General features: G+C 40.2%; 1 protein-coding gene across 2 annotated transcripts in view; it reads left to right on the top strand.

Moving 5' to 3' along the window:
* Positions 1–18894, top strand: part of PLPP1 (phospholipid phosphatase 1) — an 84904-nt gene that overhangs the window by 45870 nt on the left and 20140 nt on the right. For both annotated transcript variants that reach the window (XM_035100580.2, XM_035100582.2), the window contains exon 4: positions 18410–18467. In XM_035100580.2, coding sequence (XP_034956471.1) covers positions 18410–18467 — 58 coding nt within the window. The remainder of the gene's footprint in view (positions 1–18409; positions 18468–18894) is intronic.

Here is an 18894-nt window from a genome sequence, read left to right on the forward strand (position 1 = left end):
CCACAGTTGCCGCCCCTGGTCTCTCAGCTGCTGCCCCCTGCCCCAAAGATAGCTGCCTCCTGACACTGCCCCACAGAGGCCTGGGAAGCACCCTCTGGACCAGCCCCAGAGGCATCATTCACCGGGGGAGCTTGTAGCCAGGGCTGCTGCAATGAACAGCTGTGCAAGCCTTTGGGAGGCAGAGACGCAAGAGGGCATCAGAGGAGGGAGGGAGGGAGGGAAGGGAAAAGGGACAGAAGCCAGTGTTGCCCACAGCACCCCTGACCATCATTCAAGGCACCCCAGAGTGCCACAGCACACTGGTTGAAAACCACTGCCCTAAGCTGTGGAATTTCTCCTCAAACAGAGGTACATCTGACTCCTTCATTGAATAGCTTTGGCCTTCGAATTGACCCGGAAAGATTTTTCACCTGTGGCCTTCTTGGAATATCCTAGGCGGCCTGGGGGGGCATATGGCCCCCGTTTGGAAACACTGCTCTACACCTATCAAGTTAAGACTTCTAGAAGTGAAAAAAAAGCTTCATTCACGCTATATTTTTATAAAGTAGTTCATTAAATCTTCTCCATTGTTTTAACCCTATGAAGGTGGGTCTATAAAAGGTTCTTTCCCCCCATCCTTGAAATCAACAGTTTGAGGAACTCTGGAGAAGTTATTTGCAGGAGTTTGCTGGCTGATAAAACATATTCACCGCTTCTCTTGTAAAATAGCTGCTACAGCTTGTTAACAGTAAATTACCTACAGGTCTCTGTATACTGACTAGCACAATAACCAAAGGGGGGGAAACGCTACATTCCTACTGGAATCATCTTCATCTTCGATCATCATGAAGTGTTGGCTTGCACATGTGATGTGAGCCATTTCAGATTAAACACCACAGATAAAGCGTACACATTGAGCTGTGAGTCATCAAGTTAATCTTTCAAGCACTGGAAAATTAAATTTAGGTGCATGCATTTGTGAATCAGCCACAAATACTAAGTAGTCAAGTGACATGCAATTGTGTGTCCTTTGTAAAAGTGTTAATTTCATAATAATCTGCACTGCTTTCAACTGGGGACCACAAAATGAAAAGTTACCCAGATTTTCAACCCGCACTGCAATATCACATTGCACTTAAGTCACAAATCCATTATTTACTGCAGAGTGGCTAACCCGTGGCCTTTTGTATGCTGCTGGATTACAGCTCCCATCATTACTGGCTATACTGGCCATGCTGGCTGAGGCTGATGAAAGCTGGAGTCCTGCAACATCTAGTCTTGAGTACCACAAGTTCCCCAACCCTGATCTACTGGATTTTCTTGTCATTCTCATCTTCTTGGATCTTACAGCAGGCAGCTACTACTAGTAGCAGCTCACACTAGGAGGCAATGGCTGTGACCTGACAGAATAACAACTAAAGGGCTTGCCTAAAGGGCCATGCAAAACTGATACCAGGAAGAACTTTGAAGAATAGACATACCATACTTCTCTATACTTACGGAAAACAATGAGCTGCTGTTAACACCCAGTTCCTTTTGATCAAAGTTCCTCCGCATAAGGTTGTGTTACCTTCAACATGTATAATGAGGGCAGCCATATAAGGTCTTGAGTGTGGAACTGATTCTTTACCCCCAATTATATCTGCAGATTGACCTAAGTAGAAATAAGACACACAAATCAAGTTGTGTTATACATGCTGTGCTTCAGGTTAGAGAAAGGATAATGTAATTGTGTTAAAGCACATGCTGATAGGCACATCAATGGAATTTTATGTTGATTCAATGGCATGCTGAACATTAGGACATCAGTTTATCTGACATCAGGAATCACAAGACAAGAGAAACCAGTAAGAGAACACTTCAATCTCCCAGGACATTCCATACAAGATCTCAAAGTAGCTGTCTTATTACAGAATAAATTCAGAAACGGACTGGAAAGAGAACTTGCTGAATTGCAACTCATTACCAAGCTTAAAACCATGGAGAGACCTGGTTTGAATAAGGACATTGGATTCTTATCTATCTCATTATACATGATAGAGCTTTCTCCAGCCATCTCACCCCTTTTTCCTGCAAGACCAATTGCAGTCGTTAACAGTCATTAACAGTCGTCAACAGGTTTACCACTCCTATCAGCCAATCACCTATTCCCACCACCCTTCTGAGTAATACCCCTCCCCACCCTCTGACTATACATAAGGGTCTGGTGACTTCTGTTTCAGTGTATCTGAAGAAGTGTGTATGCACACGAAAGCTCATACCTATGACAAACTTAGTTGGTCTCTAAGGTGCTACTGGAAGGATTTTTTTATTTTTTATTAGGACATCAGTTAATGCTCCTGAAGCCTAATTCAAACACTTTTGGCATAGTTGCTGCTCAAAACTGCAATGGTGTGATCTGCATGGGCATGCAAACTGCAAACGTTTACCGTAAATGCTGTTCCCACAAAAGTTGATGACAGATAGCCTGCAATTATTATGAGCCTGCATCACATCCATGCAGCGGCCCAGAAGTAATCACTCCTGTGGGATTGAGAGACCCACAATTGTAGTCAACCAACTGTTACTCAGGGTAGACCCGTTGGAATTAAGTGACTGAAGTTAATTGCCATTAATTTCAATGGATCTTCTCTTGAGTAAAAAACCTAGCATGGAAATGTTTTATTTTTCATCCCAACTACATGGGACTTCGACCATATGATTGAAAATAGAACATTGACGTAGAACTGATAATTCTTTTCTGCGGTGTTATACTTTCCAGATGCTATGAACAAAACATTGGGTAGGCCCAAGTCCCATTAAAATAACAGAAATTTAGTAAATAGTAAGTACCTAAATAGCAATAGTTTACATTGAATTTATTTATGCTTAAACCTTGTTCAGTCTGCTTGTTTTCTCGTTCTCTTTTTGTCTAGCTTCAGAGATGCAACAGAATGAAGTGGGAAAAGTGGATAATCTGTAACATTTCAAATGAAAGAGGTGATCACATTTTAAAAATCCCTCTGACATACTGTAAAAGCTCCCTGCAAGTAGAAAGCAAGCATGGCAGAGGTAGTGCTGGGCTAAAACCTCTCTACCTGATGTGCTTATTTTCTTCTTGCAGGGTAGGTTTTTCAGATAACACCCATCCCCCAGCAACTGGAAGTAGCTCTTTCCCTTCTGTCTTGAATGTATTATAGTCAATTTAATACAGGTGCCAGGCAAAAGCATTCCATTTTCCTAGGCTTTAAGAACTGCTTTTTAATTTAGAATAATTATGAGTTTGCAGTCTAATTGAACGGACTCTTCCTGTTTCCCTTTGTATCCTTTATTTCATTTTTTAAAAAGTATTGCACATTTATTCTATTATGCTACTTCATTAGCTGTCCTGGAAGCATACATTTCTGCTGCAAGTGTGGGATATAAATTATGTAGAGGAGCAAAATAAAGTTTTGCCCTGGCAGAGCAGTCCTAACTAGTGGCTTGAAAGTGCCTCCTGCCAGCCACAGTGTAAGGTGGGCAGCTCCTGCAATCTTTTTTCTGTACTAGCTCCATGCTGGTGCAGCAGAGGTGCCCAAATCAGCCTTTCTCCAGAAGCTGGATCGATGGCTGGCCTAGCTCTCGCCCAACTGCCATGACACCCCTTTTGGGGGCACACTGTTTGCAATAGCATTGCCTCTGCTGCAACACTTTCTGTGGCCCCTTTCAATGCATGTTCTGAACTTACCAGCATGCCAACTTATCTGCCTGAATTTGAAATCTTTTGACAACAGCAAAGATTCTACCTGCTTGCCATTAGCAATCAGTGATAACTCCTTTAAATGGGGAATGGCTGGACAGCCAGGTTTTGCAAACTTGACAAGAGGGAGGAAAGTCTTATTGAGGGATATCAGAGATCCCATGAATCTGAAGCCAGCCCTGTTTTCCTTACACTGAACGTGTTGGGGAGGGGAGACAAAACAGATGTAGAACTAACTTACCAATCTGAATTTTGAAGAGAAAATAAGCCGCCGAGGACAAAACCAAGAAAAGCCCCATGGTGGTGGTAGCTGCTTTGAGTCCCCTTCAGAACATGTGCCTGCTATATATAGGTTGACTATCTGAAGGAAGTGAGCTGTGGTTCCCCCCCCCCTCTTTCTTTCTCCTTGCCTCTTTTTCATCAAATTATTCTACCCTTTGCCCCTCCCCTAGCCAAGATCAATAACAGCAAAAGTATCAAGCACAGTTTCTGTGTGTGTGTGTGTCCTCTGGGTTATATGGACAAATAGAGAAATTTGAGAAGGTTAAGGGAAAGGCAGACAAAAATATTATAAATTAATTGGAAAAACTGAGTCTGTTTTTCCTCTACTGGAGTAACAAAGTACAAAGTATATGCTAGGGGATATATAGCAATATTTGTTGATAATACACATAAACAACTTTTATTACTCATGTTCCAATAAGGTGTTTATATTTCTGTGGCCTCAAATAGTGTTTATAAATAATGAGATAATATTAACATATACAGTTCTGTAAAATTTGTTTGATGTTATATTTGTATATCCAGTTACCTTATATCTGCATTTTGTTTGATTTTTTCTGTTGTTCATAGCATTATTTGTAATATATAAACATTTAATAATAACAAAATGGGGAAATGGGAGGTTTCCAAGTGTAAGGGGGAAAGCAACGGGGATTCTTTCCCTGTGGGTGCCACATCCATTCTGAGCATCTTGACTAAATCTTACTTATATACAAGTAATATATAAGTATAATCTATACTTATATATTACTTGTATAGGTGTACAGCTAGCAATTGAAATGCCATGCCAATTAAGACAAATATGTGGCTTGCTGCTGTGAGTCTCAGCAGCTGTTAATTTTAGAAGTGCCTGTCCTGTGTTGCTTCACATAAACATGGGAGGGAGGAAAAACAGCAAAGCACTTGGCTTTTTGCAGTGCCACATACTTCTACTCCTCCATCCCTCTAGACTTGGCTCCCCATTAAAGTCCTGGGACCAAGAGCTAGTTGACATCTGTTGTTGGTGAGAAGCTCATTGAAAGGTGCTAAGGGCTTTGCAAGTGTGATTTTAATGTTTTGCAACAGATGCCAAAATATCCAAGACCAGCACTGGCACTCTGCTACTGTTAACATGTGGATATGCCCACAGATGTCCAGGTAAATGAAACTTAACAGATGCTGGCACTTTAATGATTGCGTTAGTTCTTCACGGACTCTGGTTCATAAATGGTGTGTGTGTGTTTTGTAAGGTTATATTTACACATTGTTTACAGTTGAATTTGTCCCTAATGCAACTTTCAAAGCTGTTTACCTCAAAGAAAGTTAAGTTAAAGTCCAGTTTTCTGTTAACAGGATAGATTTGCAGCATAGTCCGAAGCATCTTTGGCCAACACTAAGTCCTGTTCAGTAGAATTTACTCTCTAGAAAGTGCATAGGATTACAACCACATTTTAATTCTTGTCCACTGAAATCAATGTGGAGAGTGCTTAACTAGTTGGATTGTGTCCAGAGTTATGGTTCCTATGGGAGAAGCTGGATTACTCTGTAAAAGTGAGAAGTTTTATTTGGGCTGTTTGCTTGTGCTGTTTCAGCAGCAGCTTATGAGCACGTTGAGTGGCCAGAATATCTTAAAATTGTTACTTAAAGTAAGAAGCTGTTTTTATATGTCCATAATGACTAAATGTTGGTGTCAGTTTTCATTTTACTCAAATCATTGGTCTATATTTTTTTTAAGTCACTGTGCTAACGTGAGCTGTCTTACTGCAATTAACATGCAACTTTAAACCTTACTGAAAGAGTGATTCCCACAACTGCACATAAATATGCACATCTAAATTTAAATCGCCTTTGTCTGGCCTAAGGAAGGACACTTGGTATTTTTAAACTTTTTAAAAAAGCATCTAGGGAGCAAAGTAAGGTTATTTTGAAATCAGCCTTCAACAAATGTGTCAGTAAAATATAAATAGTTTACATGTTAATAACATTTTCCCAGGGTTGCAGTTTACCTGATCTAAAGAAAAATAACAGTGTTGCTACCTTCAGATTCAGAACAAGTTGTCTAGTTTTTGTCTGTGCACAAGCTGCATTTCACTCCCTGTTCCCCTGCAAGAGGTTCAGTTAACCTGTTTTCTCTTCCGGTTTATATCTCAATATAATAAAAAATAATTTGTCATTCAAAGTGGAACTATAGTTGCTTTCAGTCTAACCGTAAGAGCAGATGGCTGAATCCAACAGTGACTGGATGAACTGTATATTTGCCTCTCTTCAATGGATTTTCCACAATAATGATAGCCTTGTCTTTTTTAAAAAAAAAAGTATTTTGGTTTGTTACTTTTTAATAGGGCATGTGCTGTACGTTCAAATTGGAGTAAGCAAATGTTAAAGCAATGTGTGGTGGTGGTGGTGTTGTTTAGTTGTTTAGTCGTGCTAAAATATTTAAATGGCTGAAATCACTAATAAGGGTGCACCACTAAAACAGCCACTTATTTTAGCCATAGCACAATACACCCATTTGGACTGCTTGTGCATGGTGGCTATGCTTTTTTTCCCTTTCCCCCTTTTTTCTCTGTACCCATGGCAGGGAAGGGTCATGTGTGAAATGGCCATAACTAAAGCAAATGCAGGTATAAACATATATTTTTAGCATAAGGTGCCCATTTGTTCATAATGTGTCTTTAAGTTATTACAGGAGGTAGAGCAACAAAAGTTTAACCAGAGGAAAACTTTTCTATTTGTAGGTGAGGTTAGAGTGCTAACATCAAAACTGGAAGGAAGCTAAAATAACTCTGGCGTACGTGCTACATACACTTTAAAATATTTTTAGGATTTAATATGGGATTTGTATTGCCAATTGTATACATTTTCATAGTGGAAAATGATATGCCCCAGTTCTTTTGTAGAAAGGTCAGGTATATTAAGAGGAGCATTCCTAGACTTGCTGATCCAGCTTCTCAGCACAGTAACTATAACACTGAAGGAAAGCAGTGCAGCAGCACTTGACTTGACCTTGTTGTGCTTGTTTTTACCATGAATAGTCAGCTGGCAAACAAAATTGCTCTGTGTGAGGGGGCACTAGTTGAAATTTACCCTACTTTTTTTCTTTGTCTTGTTGCATGTGCTTCCTAAGAAACAAACAAAATATCACTGGGTGACATCCAAGTGTGTCAGCCCATTTGCACAATGGAATTCTGCCTGTCCAAATGACATTTTCCCCTCCTTTCCTTTCCCCTGTTGCCCCCCTCCAAAAAAACCCCTGCATTAAAATATGAGGACACAGGAATCTACCTTGTACTGAGTCAGGGAGTTGGTTCATCTAGTTCAGTATTGTCTACACTAGGGGTAGCCAAAATGGTTGTAATCCAGAAGTTGTGGACTTCAGCTCCCATCAGCCCCAGCCTACATGGCTATGGACAGTAATGATGGGGGTTGTAGTTGTTATTGGCCTTTATTGGTATAAGTTTAAACAACAAAATCATATAACCATACAAATACATTAATAATCCAAACACATACAATATATAAAAGACTAGGTAGCCACCACTGAGTAAATCAGGCAACTTTAGAATACAATCTTGGTAGTTTCGGGAGTATCATCCCTCAACAAATATTGGATTACAGACTCTTTGTAAATCAATATTTTAAGCTGTAAGGAAGTCACTAGGAGATCTCTGCAAAGGGTGTCGAGAAGAGGGCAACCCCAAATTATGTGATGTATTGTATCTGGTAGATAGATAGATATTCATTACGGCTTTAAGCCCATATAAACAAAACAAAACAAAACAAAACAAGGCCATAACAGAACCAGACAACCATTACAGAATCACAAGACCATTTACAAAATACATCATAAAATGCATCACTGCAATTGGGGGAGACCAAGAAATATACAAGAGAGTCAAATTTTCGATTACAGGAGCAGGATCTGTTCTAGAAGGGGATTTTTTGTAGTTCAATAACATCTGGACACAATGACTACTCGTATCTCTGGTTTACATGGATGGTTTTTCAGAGTGGAGTTTTTACCAGCCCTATCTGGAGTAGCCAGGGGTTGAACTGGGACCTTCTGCATTCAAAGTACCGGTATCTGTTCTACCAGTGAATTATGGACTCTCCTACTTCACTTCTAACTCTTCAGTAACAAATGTTTGCTGACAGTTTCACAGGGTTTCTAGCATTTTGGAAGGCTTTTATGCCACATATCTCAAAACGATCCTCTTAGATGAATGTACTTAAACATTTGCAGGATGAAGCACTGAGTTTCCAAAGGATTATATTACAACAAATTTAATAATTTACCCATGCAGACTTGAGGTTACAGTGGGTAACTTGATTACAGTAAATCAAGTGGTGATGTCAGTTGATGTATATTACAGTGTCCTGTTCTGGGTGTCATGGACGGTTAGTGGTATAGATTATCTCTCAGTTCTCAGAAGTGAAATGGTAGGTTAATAACTGTCACAACTGTCAGGCACGCATATATGCTACCAAATTCGGTAGCATATTGGGTGCCACCACTATACTGATGACACCCTGCTCTATTTCTTCTTGTCCTCTTAATCAGGTGAGGTCATGCATGTTCTGGTCCAGTGTCTGGTCACTGCAATGAGTTGGATTTGGGTGTCTAAATTCAAAACTGAATCCTGATCATACAGATGCTGTGTTATCCTGGGTCCAGGAATTAAGTGTTCTTGATAGGGTTGCATTATACCTGAAATAACATGCATATCCTGGGGGCTAGATTCCATCTTTTGACTGAAACCCTTGTGTCATCAGTGGCGAGGTATGCTTATCCCCAGCTATGGTTGCTGCTGGACAGAGATAGTCTGGGCACAGTAATCCATTCTCAAATAACTTTTTATTTAAATCCATTCCAGTCCATTTTCAGGCCTGGCCATGGGATTGAGAGTGAGACAGGGTGTGTGTGATTTTGCTGCTGCTGCTGCTGCTTCTTGATCTCTCTGCAGATTTCAATACCATGGTATCCTCCTGGGAATTGGGCGCACTATGCTACAGTGGTTCTGGTCCTACCTAATCCACAGGCCCTTAACAGCTTGGGAACAGTTTATGTGCAGGATCAACTTATCCCATTTGACTGCTTTGATCTACGGACCTGGCACTGTCACAGGTGCCACATGTGCCACATAGAACTACTTCTACAGTTGGAAGAAATTGATCTTATAGTGTGGGAGCACCACCATTTTGAAACTTCCTTAGTTATTGACACCAGGCAAGCACCTTTTTTCACCACCTGGTTAAAACATTTTTGATCAGGCAAGCCTCTCCAGACACATACATGTTGACGTGTTGCATTTTTTTTTACTGTGCATTTTATTTTACGGTATTTTAATTTAATCTTTTAAATGTTTTTAATTACTTGTTTTTAAACGATAATTTAATATCTCTTGCAAACCACTTGGAGGTTTTATTACAGTCCGTGTGTGTGTGTGTGTGTGTGTGTGTGTGTGTGTGTGTAAAATAAAATACTGTATATTATAAAATAATATGTATCATAAACATTTAAAGGAGAATGTAAAGGAGGAATGTAAATAGGAGAGGAATAAGAAGAGGAGAAGATTAACGAAAATGGAGGGGTAGGTAAGAGGTTTATTGGAAAAGAAGAAGAGCATGATGAACAGGGTGAGTGAGGAGGAACATTTCAAGTGGAAGGAGAGCTAGGGCAGTGGGAAATGAAGAAATCCTGGGGTTTGACAAGTAGGAAAAAATAGCAAGAATGTGATGACGTTCGAATGTGCGCTCTCTCTCGCTCTGTGTGTGTGTGTGTGTGTGTGTGTGTGTAAAAAAATCTTATCCTGAGTCTCATATACCTGTAATTCTAAAGGTTTTCAGAAAAAGCAGCTGGGCTATGGCTAGGGCCCTATCAAACTAGGCAGCCAGGGAGTCCTTTGGAGCCAGGGAACTGAGCTGTGCTGGGAAGCCTGGGTGGGGGCCAACATTCAGCAGGCAGCTGGAGTCAGCCAGGAGTTTCATTGCTCAGCCATGTTCTCTCTGGCTCTGCTTGCCGGCCTGATTGCCAATCTCTGCAATGACCTTTGCTCGTGTGCTGCTTACACGCCAGTGTGTGCTAATGCTCCAGTTTGGTTTCCAGCTTGGAACCACTTGTGCTGCTTGCACGAAATGCCTCTGCTACTTCATTGTTTAAGAGGGATGATCTTGTCCAGCCTCACTGCACTGCGCAAGAGATTAACTCTCCTTTTGGTTTAAATCCAAGTCTCTTCTAGGGGAAAATGTGTTTGATTATCCATCTCTTCATCGAGTTAGGAAAATATCTTTTTCCATTAAGTCTCTTGCCTCATTTTTGCTAGTTTGACTATTCTTAGGTCTTGCCTAGTCCCTTCCCCCCAAATCATCCAAAGCTGTCTTTCTTGCTTTTAATTCCAGCTACTGTTACTTTTAGTAATTACTTATGAGCTAAAACTCCATTTACAAGGAACAGTTTGAGATTATTTAAATTAAAGCTGAAATCTAACAATTCGCTAACTTACTGCTTTATATATATATTTAAAATTAGATGCTTCTACCTATGTGTACTATTGCTGTTGCTGCTGTCCCACCTTTTAAATCTAAATTTCAGTTTAAATTCATTTGGATGCTTCTATTTATTTAGGATGATTAATGTTAAACTGACTGTTCCAAATAAAATTAATATGTAGTTGCATATCTTGAAAAAGTGCTTCAAAGGGAGGTTTTGCTACTTCAGACAAGTTACAATTATAGCACCCCCCCTTTTTGTTTTGTTTTCTAGAATGCATTTTTGAAGTTGGATGTAATGATACATTTCCTTATACACTTCCCCTAATTTAATTGTCGTCACCCAGATATTTATTTTTCCAGCTTTGTTCAACAATGTATCTGCCTCACTTGAGGTCTTATTTATTTATTTAATCATATATAGAATTTAAAAATAACCTACTTTTCTAAACATGTTACATATAACTCTCAATATAGTTCCCAATTTAAAAACTTGATAAAAGGAAACACAGTGCAACTTTAAAAGATTATCATTTTCAACTAACAGTAGGGTAAATTTCTCTCCTCTAATAGTATTCCAGTATGTGAATATATAGCACTGTTCATAGTGGCAATACATCGTCCTGTGCAACATATTTAAAAACAACAACATATTTTCAAAAGGTGAAAGAGTTAAAATGGACACAGATTTCTAAGATGCATTAAGATTTGTTAATTTATTTAATTTTATTATTTTCTTCTTTCCTTTTATATTGTTCAATAGAACCATATATGACTTAGAAAGACTGTAATTGTTTTGAATATTGTGTACTGTCAGTCCATCAATTCAAAAACAAACCTTGTGCGTTAGGTTAAGTTAAGAAACAATGACTGGTCCAAGGTCACCCAGTGAGCTTCATAACTGGGTGGGGACTGGAACCCTGGTCACCCACCTCTTAGTCCAGCACTTGAACCACTACACCACACTTGGATTGTATTTAAAGCAAACTGCTACTTTGAGTTCTCCACATTGTCTGTGACTTTAGTAGTGGTCTTGAATGAGAGTGATATCCATGCTGACATTTTCTCAGAAATTTTAACAGAAATCTTGGCTCCTACCAGCAGGAATTGCTGGCCGCCCACTCTCCTATAATATGCCAAAGTTCCACTTGAACTTGTGGAATGGTTTCAACCAGCACCTTGCAGATCTGATTTATTGTTGAATTTTGTGTATGGGAGTCTTTGAGGTGAGCGGTGCATATTCATATATACCATGGGTGGAAGTTAGTATCGTTTGTGCAGGATACAATTTCACGGCCTACAATAGAAGGGAGCTCTGTCTTTCTCATCAAGTGAACCCTGCAAAGGTTTTGCTATTGAGGTAATACATCTCTGTATTTTGGAAACTATTTTCAGGCGCAAGCCCGGATAGGGATAGAGTTTCTCTTTATACAGAGCACTGAAATAAGATCTTCAGATGTTTTCAAATTTGCTGTCTTTAAGTTGGAGAACAGAAAACATTGCTTCAGTTTTTAGGTTATGTATGTTCAAAAGCAAAACGATCTGAGTAGTGGGAGGATTGATTAATTGGCTTCTTTGCATTTAGTGCAATTGAGGCAGTGCTTGGCAATCAAGCATAAAAATGGAGTTTGCACTCCTGCTCCAGCCTAACTGACTCTTAATTGCAGCATGCATCAAAAAGTTTCTCCAGAGATAGCTCTGCAGAGTTGTTTAACCAGGTGTTTGGATCAGTTTTGACTAGGAAGATGAATTGGTGAGTAGCTCATAACATTTTGCAAATATTTCAATTTGATAAAGGGTTTTCCTGTAACTTCAGAGGACTTGCTGCATAGGAAATGGTGCCTTCAGAAGCATGAAGGGTGGTTTTCTTCCAGCCCTTCTGGAATCACAAATGACAGGAATGGAACGCAGGTTTTTGAAACTGGTGTTTTTAATAGAGGAGAACTCGAAAATATTGGTTACAGGAAGCAGCCAGTGCTGCATACCTGTTGCTTTGAGGCCCAAGTAAGAAATTTTGAATGGTCACCAGTAACATTCCCATTGAGGGTGGCAATATTGTCAAAGTCAATTCTGAATAATAGAATCATAGAATTGTAGAGCTGGAAAGGACCCTGAGGGTCATCTGGTCTAAATTCTTTTTCCCCCTGCCCAATTTCAGTTGCTGGATTGCATTTCCTAAAACTGAAAAGACATTGCAATGGTCATTAGTGTGATATGGAATGTTGTGATGTCATATATATCATAGATGGCTTTTAAGAAATAATAGGCCATTTGCCAGGGTCTGCTGAAGGCAGGAATGCTGGGCTAGATAGATTGTGGGCTGATCCATCAGATATGGTCATTACTCAGAGCAAGTTGTTGTTTAATGCTGGCTCTTTAAAAGAGAAAGAGAAAAGTGCTCACTTAAGTCAGCTTTCTGAAATAATGCTTTTGGGAGAAAAAAAATCCATACTTTGTATCTTCCGTTAGCTTGGATTGTGGTTATAGTTCTGGGGTTAGAACTACAGGCTTGCTCTAATATTCCTGTAGTACATTTCTTGTGAGCAAAAGCGTTCTTTAATCTATCATGCACATGCTCAGAGGTGCTCTTTGTAGCAGAAATGTCATTTTAAAATAGATTCCACATGAGCTCTGGTTCAAATGTAAATCTTGGAAAGAGTACAAACTTCTCATATTTAGTAGTCTCATTGTTGATAAGCCACAGTATTTCCGTTTTATTTTAGCAGCTAATGGCAGTTGTGCCAAAATGAGTGCATGATGTACACTGAATTATAAAACCCTTGGGTTCTTAAAAATACCAATTAATCTTACTTTTACTGTGAAAATGTGAAAATAGCTTTATGCTTAGCAGGTTAGCACATGATTGAGAAAATTAGCATTTGCAGTCCAGCAGACCCCTGGCAACCAGCTGAACACAGCTTCTGGATGTGGTTGACAGAGGAATCTTAAGGGGAGTAATTGCTTAAAATGTCCTTTAAAAGCAGGTGCCTACTTCCCACTGATGGGCATTTGCAGGAACTCCATACTGCTGAAGCAAAATGTTCTGAAATGCTGTGACCAAATACTTAAATTGTGCTTAAACAGTCCATGTTGCATACAAACAGTCCTGTTAATGCAGTCTGTAAGTTTTGTAAAATTCTGTCTTCTGAATTCAGTTACCCATATTCTTCCTTTTCTCATTGAGGGTGAGGTGGGGAACTCTGCTGGAAAGCTATTTATGGAAAGAAATCAAACTCTGTTGGCCATGTTTGTACAGGACATTAAACCAGACTTTCTACTTTGTTATGATTTATTGAGAACAAGCAGCATGCAGGTACAATTGTTCCCACTTCACTCCTCCCTTAATGTGAAGAGCAGAAACAAACCAGGACGCGTTACCTCCTAACCAGAGATTGTATTTTGTTGTTCCCTAACAAACTACAATCAGCAACACAACAACAAACCATTGCTCCACATTGGCTAGCAATCTTGACTTGCTAGGGAGAAACAAACCATGATCCTGTTTCAGATGTAACACAAAGCCAAGGCTTCCTGGGATTTTTGTTTGTTTGCTTGTTTTGCTCAAGAGAAGATCATTGCTTGATGTCAGTAAACCATGATAAGCCAGAAAGGCTGACTTCTAATTTATGTTTGATACGACCATTGTGTTCTAACCTTTGCTTCATTGTAGTCTCTGTGTCCTTGGAAAAGTCATTTCTGTATTAAGCCACAGAGGAGGATGGGAAGTCTATTTTCCACCCCAGAAAAGAATTGGCAATGTTTTCTCTTGTATCATGTATTGCTCTGATAAATGTCACTACATTAGAAGATAGTGGGTGATTAGCTTGTTTTCTCTTAATGTATCTTAGAATACAGTTATAGAGAAACACTTTCATTTTTTGTACACAAAGAGCAATTACGCATTATGAACTTGCTGTGATACTCTGGTTATTTACAAATGTATGTCAATACATAGAACATGAATTGAGAGTGGTTACTATAGCTGTTCTCAGGAATCTGTGCTTGTACTTTGAGCATAAGATGGCCTGTCCTAATGATTTAAGAAGAGAATATGCTGTGCAGTTTGTTCTTTTTAAGAATGCATAACCATTTAAATCATGTTGTGACTCTGAAAACCTGAAGAATAAGACACACACATCTATATTTATCTTTCATGTTTTGCTTTTAAAAAAGAAATTCATACTCCATTCCCATTGAACAAATTATTCCTGGTATTCTGTGGGACTATACTTCCAGTAAGTTGCAGAGATAGTAACCAGCCTTTCCCAACATAAGGACAACAATGATTCCAAGAATCACAGTAAGCAGTGAACAAAATAATAGTTGTGTTGGTTAAGTTTCAGGAAGGATTACAGTTTGGCCTGTATGTTATGGCAGCTGATGCCCACTCGATCTGGTGGGGCCACTAAGAGGTCACAGTTCCGGTGGTCAAGTTCTGGTTTTCTCCCCCAATATCCTCCTAGTAGACATTTAAGCATAACTATTTTACAAACAGTTAACACCTTACTAAACTGGGGGGGGGAATGTTTTATTTTGGTTCAGAAGGGGTCCCTGCTGCCACAATTGCTTCTCTGCTGGGATAAAAAAAAGGTTCCTTTTCACCTGTTCTGGTTCTTTTCCTATCCTACTCCTTTCCAAAGAAATAGTGGGCACTTAAAAATTGCAATTCTGTAAATACTTAGCACTAAGGGTCTGTCTTCAGAAGAAGTCCTTGCTTTCACAATTTGGAGTGTGTATTCATGCCACAATAGCTACATTACTCAGAGGGTAAGGCCCTCTGAATTCCATGGGGCTTCAGTCCCCCCTGGTAAGTATATATTGGATTGCAGCCCGAATTGGTTAAAGGACTGGTAACAAGGGACTCCAGGCTGTGGAATAAAATCCAGGAATATTAAGTGGACTAGGAACTGGTACTAGCAGTGAGGGTTATCAATTGAAGTTGGAACATTCAGGATAAAAGGAAGTACTTATTCACACAGTAAATGGACTTTGCTATCATAAGGATGTAGAAATGGTTGTGTTATGGACTTTAAAAGTGGATTAGACAAGATGAGATGGCCACCATTAGCTGCTTATCATGATGCCTCTATACTACCATCAGTATCAGAGGCAGCATGCTTTTGAATACCAGTTTCTGGGGATCATGAGTTGGAGATTACTGGATAGCTCAGTTGGTTAGAGTGTGGTGCTAATAACTCCCAGGGTTGCAGGTTCGATCCCCATAGGAGACAGCTGCATACTACTGCAGGAAGGTTGGGTTAGGGTCCCTTCCAACTCTGTGATTCTATAAAAACTGTTGTGCACATGCCCTACCTATGAACTTCTCATATACATCTGTTTGGCTACTGTGGCAACATGGAATGTTCATTTGTGGCAAACGTAGATTTATTCCAGCATAATATGCCAGGTGGTCACTTGCTCACCTGCCCCATCTCATTATTCTGGAAACCGCTGGAAGATCCACCAAAAATGTTTCTAATGTTGTTCCATCTGTTCCAGTCCTCTCACTTTCATGCCCTTTCTCCCTGCCCTGGATTCAACCTCTGCTCTCTTCTAATTGTGGGAAATGTGAGTTTGTAGTAACAGGCTGAAATGCTTAACATAATTGGGTCACATTATTATTATGTGGAATGTAAAACTCAGGTTATTTAAACAGAAAGCACGTGACATTTATGAAATGTCTGCAGAGCTTCTTCAGGGGATACAGAGCTTTACAGTAAAAACAGACATACCCCAGAACTACAAAATCCAGTGTGCAGACTATGTCAATGTATTAAAATCCTAACTTCCCACTGTCTTGATGGTGCTTTTCAGATGGATCCCATTAAATGTTTTTCAACATGTATATGTGCATGGGAAGAATCCATGCTAGATTATTTCCTGCTTAGTGGCCCCACAAATAGGTTTTGGTGCAAGTCATCCTTGTGTTAGAGGCTCCTTCACAGCCCTAAATAGTTTATTCTAAAAAGAAGTGTCAACATTAGACTTAATGAGCCAGAGTGAGAAGTCAAAATAAAATATGCACCCTGGGTTTGTATTATCTGACTTGTTGAAATAAACCCTTCCAAGAGAAAAATATGTGAAGCCAGTTGTCATGAAACAATAATATACATCCTGACAGCTCTGGAGGCCTGATGTATGACTGCTACTGGGATGATTTAATTCTTTTAAGAATGTGATGAAGGAGAGGGGAGAGATACAATAAAGTAAGGGTTTGATGTTTCCACCAGTGGGGCACTTTCACTTTGGGGAATGCTTATTTATCCAGTGGTGGGGTTGGGGACTGGTGGGTGGGAAAGGTGGCAGGGTGGAGACCAAGGGAGTTTACGCTCACCAGCACTGGAGTGGAGTCTGGAACGAACGTTCAGGCTCTTGGCTGGCAGGGGAGACGGAATGTTCCGAGTCAGAGCTGCTTTTGGAAGAAGGGGGTTAGCTGCCTGCAAAGGAATGTTTAGCAGGCCTTTCTATTGTCTGTTTCTCCATCCCTCTGCCTCTCTCTGTTTAATGTATTAAAACTGTGGGGCAGGAGGAGGGAAGAGAGAAAACAAATGTGTGTGCAGCTGACAGGTTAATAAGTGACAGATACTATTTCCAGCTGGAATTTGGATTCCGTACTAGGTAACTTTTGCTGAAGCTGCACCGAGGGATATCGTTTTGGCCATAGTAGTCTGTGTGCCGGGACGAGTGTGACGTGCATGTGTTTGTGATATGAATAAAGTGAAGCACAAACATGGAAGCCCCTATAATGTGGTCAACACATGAATATTTATAAAGCAGGATGCAGTTTCACAGTCAGTCATGATAGTCCCCAATTTTAAGGTTAGCTCTGTCGTGAATTTTCCTAGGCAAACTGTTTGCCCTCTGCCAATCCCAACCCACCCCTCCACCGGTTTTGCAAGGATAGTAAGACCAAGCCTTACCACAGAGGTGGGGAACCTCCAGACCACAGGTCTAGTTTGGCCAGCCAGGGGTCCCAGTTCCTCCCATCAGGCTACTCCTAGGAAACCACACTCACCTGCTCCACACCTGATGTCATATATGGCATCATGTGTAGCGCAGGTACTAACGTGGCTTCAAAGGAAAAATTGGAAGCTTTAAATTGATCTTTTCATGTTACAGGAACCATACTTTGGAGCTCCCAGGTGGGCACATTCACTGAACTCTTTTCTGTGCTTGCTAAAAACATTTCCACCCAACCTTTCTAAAAACATTTCCACCCAGATGTGTAAAATATTTCCATGTGTTTTTAATCTGCCATTAATTCTAATTATTTTTTCAATGCTTTAATCAGTGTTTCTCAAACTTGGGTCCCCAGGTGTTGTTGGACTACAACTCCCAACATCCCTAGCTAGCAGCACTAGTAGTCAGGGATGATGGGAGTTGTAGTCCAACATCTGGATTTGCAAAATAACTGCTTTAAATAGTTGTTTTTACTGATAACCTCATTGTGTCATTCTTTTTGGAAATGGACTTGAGGTGTTTTGTTTTTAACAGTCAAACAGTATATACATTTTATGGGGGTGGGGAGTAAAAGTGAGTTTCCAACTATTCCTTTGCTGGAGAGTGGCACACTCCCACTGCCCACCAGTTTATTTTAATGGGCATTGCGACCATGTCTTGCTCTAGGATCAGGAAAGGGCTTGCAATGAAACCCCTTTTTAAATGGTTCCTCACTTGATGCAACAGGCAGAGAAATCATTAAACCGTCATCCATGAACCTCAACAATTTCCAAGTGGTCTGTTGGGGACGGGGGCGGGGGGGGGGCGGAGGCGGGTTGGGAATCACTGGTGCTCCGTGTACTAGTGCCCTAACTCAGTATAAAGGAGCTTCCTTTGTGAGCTTTGTTGAAGCGTTATTTTGCAAATCAAAGGTGAACTTTGTTATACAATTGCAGTGTGTCAAAATCTTAACGAAGTATGTATAAATTGTAATACGTATGTGGCCATTCTCTTGTTTTTCAGACTGTCGTTTTACTCTGGACATTCTTCCTTTTCCATGTATTGCATGCTGTTCCTAGCAGTAAGTATACTTTTTAGCAGCCAGTTATGATGGGGTTTTTTCTTTTGTTTTGCTTTAAAAATCTGTTTATGTCGCATAGCATGAAGCTGAAACATTTGCTACGTCAGCATTTCATTTGGGCTGTTTATGCAGGGGAAGCATTAAAATGAATAAGACTGGGGTGGGGTGGATGCTTGCTCTGAGATCTTTTCACTTGACGGTTGGAATATCTGGCCACTGCATGTTAGGTAGGCTTTTCCCTAAATTGTCCAGGGAGGCTTTGTATGAAGGCCAGTTCAAGCTACCCTAGGTGGAAGTCTCGGAAGGTGCATCCCAGGACCACCTGTGACATTACAGAGGGTACCAGGATGCTTTCAGTTAGTGTCAGCTATCAGCCACACCACACAGTGATTCAAGACCCGGGACTAATGCACAGCTCCTGATATGG

This window comes from Zootoca vivipara, chromosome 11, assembly GCF_963506605.1.
Source record: "Zootoca vivipara chromosome 11, rZooViv1.1, whole genome shotgun sequence".
NCBI classification, from domain to species: domain Eukaryota; kingdom Metazoa; phylum Chordata; class Lepidosauria; order Squamata; family Lacertidae; genus Zootoca; species Zootoca vivipara.